This window comes from Oncorhynchus masou, chromosome 1, assembly GCF_036934945.1.
Source record: "Oncorhynchus masou masou isolate Uvic2021 chromosome 1, UVic_Omas_1.1, whole genome shotgun sequence".
In the NCBI taxonomy this organism is placed as follows: Eukaryota; Metazoa; Chordata; class Actinopteri; order Salmoniformes; family Salmonidae; genus Oncorhynchus; species Oncorhynchus masou.
The window spans coordinates 6,474,702-6,487,059 of NC_088212.1; the positions used below are offsets into that span (position 1 = coordinate 6,474,702).

At 41.8% G+C, this 12,358-nt stretch overlaps 1 protein-coding gene across 1 annotated transcript in view; it reads left to right on the forward strand.

The window, feature by feature from the left end:
• The first annotated feature begins 3,876 nt into the window (after nucleotides 1–3,876).
• LOC135506014 (anthrax toxin receptor 2-like) overlaps nucleotides 3,877–12,358 on the forward strand; it is a 142,286-nt gene continuing 133,804 nt past the window's right edge. Inside the window, exon 1 of the mRNA XM_064925388.1 lies at nucleotides 3,877–4,353. Coding sequence (XP_064781460.1) covers nucleotides 4,202–4,353 — 152 coding nt within the window. The 5' untranslated portion in view covers nucleotides 3,877–4,201. The remainder of the gene's footprint in view (nucleotides 4,354–12,358) is intronic.

Genomic DNA, 12,358 nt, shown 5'->3' on the forward strand with positions numbered 1-12,358 from the left:
GCCATCTTTGCTTAAACAACTCTCCAATCTTAGCTTACCGAGGGGAGAGTCTATAAGGACACGCCTGCTGCCCAAATTGATGACATATGACGTGCAGCGAGAATCGATTGAAGAGGAGCAGATTGGCTTCAGTCAGTCACCCTGATGAGCCCATCCCAGCTAGCTAGTTTATACTTGTGGCTAGAAACTACAGAGAGAATTTGAAACTTGAGAGAGTGTTTACAATCATTCCCGTTTTTCTTTTATCAGAGCAAATAGTTGGACATTTTCTGTGAAAATCACTACAATAAATGTGCTTTAACCGTTTCCTTGGCTATGCTATCTAGCTACTTCCCTCTCTTTACTGCAGGACAGCAGCTACTTCCCTCTTTTTAACGCAGGACAGCAGCTACTTCCCTCTCTTTACTGTAGGACAGCAGCTACTTCCCTCTCTTTACTGTAGGACAGCAGCTACTTCTCTCTCTTTACTGTAGGAAAGCAGCTACTTCTCGCTCTTTACTGCAGGACAGCAGCTACTTCCCTCTCTTTACTGCAGGACAGCAGCTACTTCCCTATCTTTACTGTAGGACAGCAGCTACTTCCCTCTCTTTACTGTAGGACAGCAGCTACTTCCTCTCTTTACTGCAGGACAGCAGCTACTTCCCTCTCTTTACTGCAGGACAGCAGCTACTTCCCTCTCTTTACTGTAGGACAGCAGCTACTTCCCTCTCTTTACTGCAGGACAGCAGCTACTTCCCTCTCTTTACTGCAGGACAGCAGTCGGCAAAGCGCGATTCCTCTGTTGTTGTGTTGCCGGCATACAGCCCACACTCTCCCCCCTTTGCAGTAGACTGTGTCACATGACATCCAGATGGTTACTGCCAATATTAAAAGTGATTTCTTGTGTAGGAGGCTGCTATCCTACTCTAAAATAAATTCAAGTGGGATTGAACAAATTGGCTGCGTTAGCTACCGCTGGCGACGTGATACTGCTGCCTGATGGGAAGCAACTGCTGCTTGGTGGGAAGCAACTGATACTCGGTGGGAAGCGACTGCTGCCTGCTGGAAAGTTCAGGCATTCACAAATTTTTAGGTAAATCACCATTGGCGAATGTGGGGCGATGACCAATCCCAACCGGGTGGTTCCCAAAACACCCATGAAGAACTGCAACCCATGGCTGGAGAGTTGCTTTTAGCAAAGACGGCTGACAAAATTACTAGGATGGAAGCAAATGTAAGTAATTATATTCTTCAAAAAGAATCATGCAAAAACTTTTACAGTTAAGAGGAATATGTTAGTTAACCGTTAACCGTTAGTTAACCGGCAAACAAAAATCTGTATTTATCAAGTCTTGATTTGTATTAATTATTATTTTATTTTTTGAAGTATTATTTACCTGTAAATACATGTAAAAAACAGAGAATGGATTACACTATTTATCCCATTTAAAAAACCAGACATTCATACAAACTTGCAAGTTACTGCTGAACAGTGTGCATTGTACGGGCAGTCCTGCTCGCCTCCCTACCACTGAGGAAGTACAGTTCCCGCTCAGCCCAGTCAAAACTGTTCGCTGCTCTGGCCCCCCAATGGTGGAACAAACTCCCTCACGACGCCAGGACAGCGGAGTCAATCACCACCTTCCGGAGACACCTGAAACCCCACCTCTTCAAGGAATACCTAGGATAGGATAAGTAATCCTTCTCACCCCCCCCCCCCCTCCCTTAAATGATTTAGATGCACTATTGTAAAGTGGCTGTTCCACTGGATGTCAGAAGGTGAATTCACCAATTTGTAAGTCGCTCTGGATAAGAGCGTCTGCTAAATGACTTAAATGTAAATGTAAATGTCTGTAGTGAGATAATCTATTTGGGTATAGGATGGCTGTGATGAGTCACAGTGCCTATTGCCTGATTCTCGGCCAGGTGAAGTTTTGGGATTGATTTAAAAGTTATGATTTTACTTCTGTTAATAAGCATTTCGTTGTTTTCAAAAAAGTGCTACCGTATCAGCTTGACCTATTTCTACCATGCCCGTGTTTAATTGGGGCGCCATGGAAGCCTAGTGGTTAGAGCATTGGACACGTAACCAAAATGGTTGCAAGTTCAAATCCCCAAGCTGACAAGGTATAAAAATCTGTGGTTCAAATAAGAATTTGTTCTTAACTGACTTGCCTAGTTAAATAAAGGTTAAATTAAAATTGCTATATTGTATTTACTTTGCCACCATGGCCTATTTATTGCCTTAACTCCCTTATTTGACCTTATTTTCACTCACTGTATATAGATTTTGTTTTCTTTTTGTTTCTACTGTATTATTGACTGTATGTTTGTTTTGTGTAACTCTGTGTCGTTGTATGTGTCGAACTGCTAAGCTTTATCTTGGCCAGGTCGCAGTTGCAAATGAGAACTTGTTCTCAACTAGCCTACCTGGTTAAATAAAGGTGAAATAAAAATAAATAAAAAATGTCCCACTGTGGACTCCGCTAATTATGAAACCCTCGAGGCCCAATGAGATGGTAACTCTACATTAGACCTCTGTATTTCACACATATGCTCTTTGCACTTTGTCTTCCTGCTCTTTTCGTGTCCAGTCTTTTCCATTTCCTCCACCCCCCTCCCCCACAAAAAAATTGTAATCTGTCTCAGTCTAAAGGAAATATCCTCCAGTTGGATTTGGAATCAGATCGATACATCTGTGAATTAGTAGGCCTATTGTAGTCACTCCAACATTCCATTAGGTCTGTAGAGCCAAACATAAAAAAATAACAAAAACATCCATAGGTGTCATTCTTTAATAAAATAATTAATAATAGAAACTAATTTAATAATAGAAACTATTTTAATCATATAAACTATTATATATTTAATTCAAAATACACATTTTCAATCACACATTTCAGGGTGTTGGTGACTGGTGACAGTTGTAATGACTGTGGTGACAGTTGTGGCAGGAAATGTTTTTTGTTTGTTTGTTTTGTTATGATGTCATTGTATTCATAGAGCATCAGACTTGTTTCATATTTCGTTGGTGTTTCTCTCGTCCCTCAAAAAAAAAAAACAGCCTTTACGAAATAAAGAAAGTTCTTTAATGTAGGCCACAGACATGGCCGGCTCTAGCCTTTTGCAGGCCCTAAAGCGAGTATTGGTTACCCCCACATCACAAGCAAAACATTTTAGTGTCCCCCCCCCCCGCCTCCTTTGACAGCACATTTACATTTTAAAATGAATTTCCTGCAATTGTACACATTTTGCCCCAGAGCCGGAGATACATTTTAGCAATTTTTATGACACATTTCCTGCAATACTACCCATTTTGCCATTGTGTGGAATCAAATGAAATATTGTTTGTCACATGCTATATAAACAACGCGTGTGGACTAATAGTGAAATGCTGACGGGCCCTTTCCCAACAATGCAGACATAAAGAAAATAGATACATTTCAATTTATTTTTTCAGTTTTAAAGCAAAATTCCGGCAATTCTGAACATTGTGCCATGACTTGCAGTATTCCCTGTTCATGATATCTGAGTGACTGACAAAATCATTAGGGGCCCCCTGGAGGTTGGGAACGTGCCCTGCATGCCTGGTCGGCATTCGGCCATGATTACTACAACCTTAGCTAGAATAATTGGCTAGACTAATTTACAAACCCTATAAATTGTAGCTGACATGGCTAATTGAGTGACTGTCAGTGACTGACATAACAAGAGGAAAAATGTGCTGATACACCCAGACTGTTCCCTCACGGGCTGGGGACCTAAGTGACTGCTTACGTCGCAAATGCCTGGAACCGGCCCTGGCCACATATATTATCCAGTATAATCACCACTAACAAATACTTGTGAATATAGACGCATTAAACTTAGCCACATCTGGTTTGACCGGGCGCATGCGCGCTTGCAATAAGGATCGTTTTCGTGGGAGTGTGCTTTGTGTGTCCTACAGGGAGGTTTTATGAAATGGGATAATGTATTGACTCAACAGGAAACAGGCTTCGGTTTAGAGTAGTACATCGTCAGAGGACATGAACAAAACACTAGTCGGTGATATAAACGCAGAGAGGCTACTTTATTGTACTGTAGAAGTTTTGACATGTTTCCGGCAGTGCGGCTCGTTTTCAGCATACTCTCTTCTGTTTATGTGCTAGAATAAGAAGAAGTGTGATTTCGTTTGATACATTTGCCTTGCGGGCTACAAAGGACAGTGTTGAATTTGACAATGAAGACGAAAACAAGTGGTCGCGCTAAAAGCCGCTGGACTTCAACAGCAGCAACAGCTGGAATAGTTCTGCTGAGTTTGTTTGCATGGTCTTGTCACGCAGAAGAAGCATCTTGTCACGGAGCTTACGACTTGTACTTTGTTCTAGATAGGTAAGTAGAATTTATTTGCAACATTGATTTCACTGAAGTACCTGTTACGTTCAGCGATTGAAACAATGACAATGTAGCTACAATGTAGCAATGTAACAACAACAGTGTCAAATGTAGCTACAATGTAACAATGTACCAACAACAGTGTCAAATGTAGCTACAATGTAACAATGTAACAACAACAGTGTCAAATGTAGCTACGATGTAACAGCAATGAAGCAATGTCACATTTAGCCTAGAAATGTACACAGTCACATTGATTATTCTTATGGTTCAAATCCCTCATGCTTGGTCCGGTTCAGCAGATGAAAGGTTAAATTGGTTAGTTCCCGGTTTAGAATGCTGTTGTAAATATTAGTTAACACGCAGACCAGACCAATACATATTTGGCACCCTAAAGTTATCTGAGAAAAATAAAATACAAAATTATATTTTTTTTGTGGTTGTTGTCATGTTTGTTCTTGAACACAGAACACTGTAAAATCATCAGGAAACGAGTCTACTCATATACAAAGGCGTATGATTGTATCCCAATGTACTCAAGGATTGACGTGATTCTGTTTTTCTCAAAATTCTACATCTGTTTGGTATTCTTGCGGTAAATTTGCAGTGTACAAAAAAACAATCTCACCAAGTCTGAATGTAATTGGGGGCCAGAGGCCTACTGAAAGTTCTGTTTAGATCTGCTAACCATGATACATTGTAAAGATTACATGAAGCAACTGAGACAAAGCTTTTGTGCTCTTAAACCTCACCCTCACTTTAACCCCAATCCTTGGTCTGCCGCAATTACCACTTGTAACATAAGGAGAGCTCTTTCCAGTTGAGAAAAAACAAGTTTATACAAAAGTTGAAGTTCGGTGATGCATACCATGCTGTCTCAGGAAGCAAACAGACTTGATACAACACATGTTTTTACTTAAAAAACATTTTGGACTTCATTATTCTTCTCTCTCAACTTGGCTCAGTGCCGTATTTCTGCAAGCCTGCTGCATCTCTGCACCTCCCTCCAGTTTCAAACCCTCTGTCAACTACTCCACCCTGTTCTTAATTATAAAATGACAGGATGATGTAGAGATTGTAGCCTACCGTTGAAACAATTGATAAACTAAAAGGAATTTTTGAGAGCTGCATGGACCCAAATGCAGCTCTTTCAGAAAGTATTCGTACCCCTTGACCTATTCCACATTTTGTTGTGTTACAGCCTGAATTCAAAATGTATTGAATATTTTTTTCCTCACTCATCTACACACTATACCCTATAATTACAAAGTGAAAACAATGTGTTTTAGACATTTTTGTAAATTTATGGAAAATTATATACAGAAATGTCACATTTACATAAGTATTCACACCCCTGAGTCAGTCACCTTCGTCAGTGATTACAGCTGTGAGTCTTTCTGGGTAAGTCTCTGAGAGCTGTGAGTCTTTCTGGGTTCGTCTCTGAGAGCTGTGAGTCTTTCTGGGTAAGTCTCTGAGAGCTGTGAGTCTTTCTGGGTAAGTCTCTGAGAGCTGTGAGTCTTTCTGGGTAAGTCTCTGAGAGCTTTGTACACATTGATTGTACAATATTTCCACATTATTATTTTTAAAAAAATCTTCAATATCTGTCAAGTTGGTTGTTGATCATTGCTAGACAACCATTTTCAGGTCTTACTATGGATTTTCAAGTAGATTGAAGTCAAAACTGTAACTAGGCCACTCAGGAACATTCAATGTCATCTTGGTAAGCAACTCCAGTGTAGATTTGACTTTGCATTTTAGGTTGTCTTGCTGAACGGTGGATTTGTCTCCCAGTGTCTGTTGGAAAGCAGACTGGTTTTCCTTTAGGATGTTTCCTGTGTTTAGCTCTATTCAGTTTCTTTTTATCCTAAAAAACTCCCTAGTCCTTGTCGATGACAAGCATACCCATAACATGATGCAGCCACCACCAATGTTCCCTCAAATGTTCTTTCACCATTGAACAAATTGCAGGTCTGCTGAGTGCAAACTTGAACGTTGTGAAAATTCTGTGCAACTTCCAGCTCGGGTTTTCTGTGAACACTGAGGCTGTACCCACTTTAAGTAATGGTCTGAGATATCTACTTGCAGCCATCATCCTCCACATTCAACATCCGTTTTGTCTCATCCTCCACATACAACACCCATTCGGCCAGTCACATTCTGTTAAAGGTCTCCAAAGCACACACATCTCTGGGTCGCTTCTCTTTTCAGTTCGCTGCAGCTAGCAACTGGAACGGGCTGCAACAAACAGTCAAACTGGACAGTTTTATCTCAATCTCTTCATTCAAAGACTCAATCATGGACACTCTTACTGACAGTTGTGGCTGCTTTGCATGATGTATTGTTGTCTCTACATACTTGGCCTTTGTGCTGTTGTTTGTGCCCAATAACGTTTGTACCATGTTTTGTGCTGCTACCATGTGTTGTGCTGCTGCCATGTTGTTGTCATGTTGTGTTGCAACCATGTTGTTGTCATGTTGTGTTGCTACCATGTTGTTGTCATTTTGTGTTGCAACCATGTTGTTGTCATGTTGTGTTGCTACCATGTTGTTGTCATGTTGTGTTGCTACCATGTTGTTGTCATGTTGTGTTGCTACCATGCTGTGTTGTCATCTTGTGTTGCTACCATGTTGTTGTCATGTGGTTTTGCTACCATATTGTGTTGCTACCATGTTGTGTTGCTCAAGTTGTAGTCATGTTGTGTTGCTACCATATTGTTGTCATGTGGTTTTGCTACCATGTTGTGTTGCTCAAGTTGTAGTCAGGTTGTGTTGCTACCATGTTGTAGTCATGTTGTGTTGCTACCATGTTGTTGTCATGTTGTGTTGCTACCATGTTGTTGTCATGTTGTGTTGCTACCATGCTGTGTTGTCATCTTGTGTTGCTACCATATTGTTGTCATGTGGTTTTGCTACCATGTTGTGTTGCTACCATGTTGTGTTGCTCAAGTTGTTGTCATGTTGTGTTGCTACCATGTTGTAGTCATGTTGTGTTGCTACCATGTTGTTGTCATGTTGTGTTGCTACCATGTTGTTGTCATGTTGTGTTGCTACCATGTTGTTGTCATGTTGTGTTGCTACCATGTTGTTGTCATGTTGTGTTGCTACCATGTTGTTGTCATGTTGTGTTGCTACCATGTTGCTGTCATGTTGTGTTGCTACCATGTTGTTGTCATGTTGTGTTGCTACCATGTTGTTGTCATGTTGTGTTGCTACCATGTTGTTGTCATGTTGTGTTGCTACCATGTTGTTGTCATGTTGTGTTGCTACCATGTTGTAGTCATGTTGTGTTGCTACCATGTTGTTGTCATGTTGTGTTGCTACCATGTTGTAGTCATGTTGTGTTGCTACCATGTTGTAGTCATGTTGTGTTGCTACCATATTGTTATCATGTTGTGTTGCTACCATGTTGTTGTCATGTTGTGTTGCTACCATGTTGTTGTCATGTTGTGTTGCTACCATGTTGTTGTCATGTTGTGTTGCTACCATGTTGTTGTCATGTTGTGTTGCTACCATGTTGTTGTCATGTTGTGTTGCTACCATGTTGTTGTCATGTTGTGTTGTTACCATGTTGTTGTCATGTTGTGTTGCTACCATGTTGTAGTCATGTTGTGTTGCTACCATGTTGTTGTCATGTTGTGTTGCTACCATGCTGTGTTGTCATCTTGTGTTGCTACCATGTTGTTGTCATGTTGTGTTGCTACCATGTTGTTGTCATGTTGTGTTGCTACCATGTTGTAGTCATGTTGTGTTGCTACCATGTTGTTGTCATGTTGTGTTGCTACCATGTTGTTGTCATGTTGTGTTGCTACCATGTTGTTGCTACCATGTTGTTGTCATGTTGTGTTGCTACCATGTTGTGTTGCTACCATGTTGTTGTCATGTTGTGTTGCTACCATGTTGTGTTGCTACCATGTTGTTGTCATGTTGTGTTGCTACCATGTTGTTGTCATGTTGTGTTGCTACCATGTTGTAGTCATGTTGTGTTGCTACCATGTTGTAGTCATGTTGTGTTGCTACCATGTTGTAGTCATGTTGTGTTGCTACCATGTTGTTGTCATGTTGTGTTGCTACCATGCTGTGTTGTCATGTGCATTATGCATTATTGTATTATTAATCCCATTACTACAGAGAATCAGAAGAATTATGCTCCCCTCTGCCTATTGGCCACTTAAGTTATTCAAACCTGTTTCAAAATACAACACGGCCCCTTTAAGACTAAAAAAACAGGCTCTTTATCTGACTTGCTTTTCAAAGATGGCTAGAAATTTAGACATTTTGTGCTCTTGTAAGAAGCAATCACTCCCCCATTTCTGACTACAAAATAACTGTGCTAATAACTCAGTAACAAGCAAAGGATAGGAACAAAATGTGCACACGTGGCTACATGCAGCTCTTGCTTTGATCTCAAAACAAGCACATCTCCTCACGACCGCTCATGCTGTAAACACAGTCCAGTTCAAAGTGAAGGACACAGATCCATATATGGCAATGGTTTATTTGCATATAGGCCTACTGTAGCTCTGATTGGATATGCAGTATATGTCTGTAGAGAGTATGGGCTGAGTCGTGTCATTGCAATAGAATCCTACTCCGATGCGTTCTGCCTACAACAAAATGTATTGCATAATTTGTTTTGTTTCGGTATGTTGCATTGAAAGTGGTTAATATTCGATCACAATTGCCACAGTAAAGGGAAACGTTGCTAGTTTTAACAGGGAAAAACTGAATTTCAATCTCGTGCTTCACTCCGTGGGTTGATGTTTTTCTGCACAGTCTCGGGGATACTGCCCACTCCGCACACTCCTAAGATGGAGCATTGGTCGCCACCATGCTTGAAAATATGAATGAGTGGTACTCAGTAATGTGATGTGTTTGTATTTGCTCCAAACAGAACATGTTGTATTCAGGACATAAAGTGGATTTCTTTGCTACATTTTCTGCAGTTCTGCTTATTAAGTACCTTGAGGCAAACAGGATGCATGTTTTGGGATATTTTTTATTCTGTTCAGGCTTCCTTCTTTTCACTCTGTCATTTAGGTTAGTATTGTGGAGTAACTACAGTGTTGGTGATCCATCCTCAGTTTTCTTCTATCACAGCCATTAAACTCTGTAACTGTTTTAAAGTCACCATTGACCTCTTTGTAAAATGTAATTCCTCTCCGTTAACTGAGTTAGGAAGTACACCTGTATCTTTGCAGAGAGGTTCTACGGATACACCATCCAAAGTGTTAGTAACTTCACCATGTTCAAAGGGATATTCAATATCTGCTTTCATTTTTATTTAACCATCTACCAATTGGTGCCCTTCTTTGCGAGGCATTGGAAAACCTCCCTGGTCTTTGTGTTTGAAATTCACTGCTCAACTGAGGGACCTTGCAGATAATTGTATTTATTTACTAGGCGAGAATTCTTATTTTCAATGACGGCCTAGGAACAGTGGGTTAGCTGCCTGTTCAGGGGCAGAACAACAGATTTCTACCTTGTCAGCTTGGGGGTTTGAACTTGCAACCTTCCGGTTACTTGTCCAACTCTCTAACCACTAGTCTACCCTGCCGAGCCAGAGACTGGTATGTGTAGGATACAGAGATGAGGTAGTCATTAAAAAATCATGTTAAACACTGTTATTGAAAGAAAAAACAAATACATTCAAAAGCTTTATTTGAAAACATCTTAATATTTTGTAAAGGCACAATATTATTATTGTAACAAATTATAACAAAGGGTTTGAGTACTTATTGACTCAAGACATTTCAGCTTTTCATTTTTTATTAATTTGTTAACGTTTCTAAAAACATAATTCCACTTTGACATTATGGGGCCAGTGACACGAAATCCATTTAAAATTCAGGCTGTAACAGAACAAAAAGTCAAGGGTGTGAGTACCCTGAAGGCACTGTATATACAGTACTTAGGCTTACTAGTAAACATTAGATCGTCACGAGCCAACCGCATGTTGCAGCGAAAGTTCAGTCAGTTCCCAACACTGTCGCCATCACACCAAGAGGTCCGAAGCTCTTGAGAAGGTCAGTACTGTAGTGTAGGTGTTGTAACAAGGACCTTACAAATGTAACGTAATTCACAACGTAACAAGGACCTTACAAATGTAACGTATTCACAACGTAACAAGGACCTTACAAATGTAACGTATTCACAACGTAACAAGGACCTTACAAATGTAACGTATTCACAACGTAGCAAGGACCTTACACATGTAACGTATTCACGACGTTAATCATCCTGAGTAGTTAGTAGTTGCAGTATTGTCAAAGTGCTGTGGAACTTTGCCTCAGACTCAGCCCCCCCCCCCCACACACACACACACACACAGATACACACTCTTCGCCAGATGGAAACATTGACCTTGTCTTGGAGATGGGGGGGGAGGAGGAGATAAACTGTGTGAAAGATGGTAGCCCTAATGGTGAATCTCTCATGTTTTAATGTTCTTTGCACATACATTGAATTGTAATTATTAGTTTAATTACTACGATGTCGTTATCATCAAGGGCAAATTGAACACACTGACTGTGTTCACATTGCTCACTTTGACTGATAGAGGGTACGGTGTGCCAAGGACTGAGGCGTGTGTGGCAAGCACACTCCCAACGTGTCTACCCGCTCTGGACTGGCACATGATGTATCTGGATGATAACAATGATAATACAAACTATCAGTCATCATATCAGCTATAAAACAAAAAAATGTTTATTTCATAAAAACTTAGGTGGTATTGGCATAGTAGCAAGGACATTACCAGGAAGTGAACCAAAGTAGGTAGACCAGGAAGTAGACCAGGGGTTTAGACCAGGGAAGTAGACCAGGGGTTTAGACCAGGGAAGTAGACCAGGGAAGAAGACCAGGAGTTTAGACCAGGGAAGTAGACCAGTGGTGTAGACCAGGGAGGAGACCAGGGAGGTAGACCAGGGAAGTAGACCAGGGGTTTAGACCAGGGAAGTAGACCAGGGGTTTAGACCAGGGAAGTAGACCAGGGAAGTAGACCAGGGGTTTAGACCAGGGAAGTAGACAAGGTGTTTAGATGAGGGAAGTAGACCAGGGAAGTAGACCAGGGAAGTAGACCAGGGAAGTAGACCAGGGTTTAGACCAGGGAAGTAGACCATGGAAGTACACCAGGGAAGTAGACCAGGGGTTTAGACCAGGGAAGTAGACCAGGGAAGTAGACCAGGGGTTTAGACCAGGGAAGTAGACCAGAGAAGTAGACCAGGGAAGTAGACCAGGGATGTAGACCAGGGGTTTAGACCAGGGAAGTAGACCAGGGAAGTAGACCAGGGAAGTAGACCAGGGAGGTAGACCAGGGGTTTACACCAGGGAAGTAGACCAGGGAAGTAGACAAGGGGTTTAGACCAGGGGAGTAGACCAGGGAAGTAGACCAGGGTTTAGACCAGGGAAGTAGACCAGGTGTTTAGACCAGGGAAGTAGACCAGGGAAGTAGACCAGGGAAGTAGACCAGGGAGTTAGACCAGGGTTGAGACCAGGGAAGTAGACTAGGGGTTTAGACCAGGGAGGTAGACCAGGGAAGTAGACCAGAGGTTGAGACCAGGGAAGTAGACCAGAGGTTTAGACCAGGGAGGTAGACCAGGGAAGTAGACCAGAGGTTGAGACCAGGGAGGTAGACCAGGGGTGTAGACCAGGGAAGTAGACCAGGGGTTTAGACCAGGGAAGTAGACCAGGGAAGTAGACCAGGGGTTTAGACCAGGGAAGTAGACCAGAGAAGTAGACCAGGGAAGTAGACCAGGGGTTTAGACCAGGGAAGTAGACCAGGGAAGTAGACCAGGGAGGTAGACCAGGGGTTTACACCAGGGAAGTAGACCAGGGAAGTAGACCAGGGGTTTAGACCAGGGGAGTAGACCAGGGAAGTAGAACAGGGGTTTAGACCAGGGAAGTAGACCAGGTGTTTAGACCAGGGAAGTAGACCAGAGAAGTAGACCAGGGAAGTAGACCAGGTGTTTAGACCAGGGAAGTAGACCAGGGAAGTAGACCAGGGA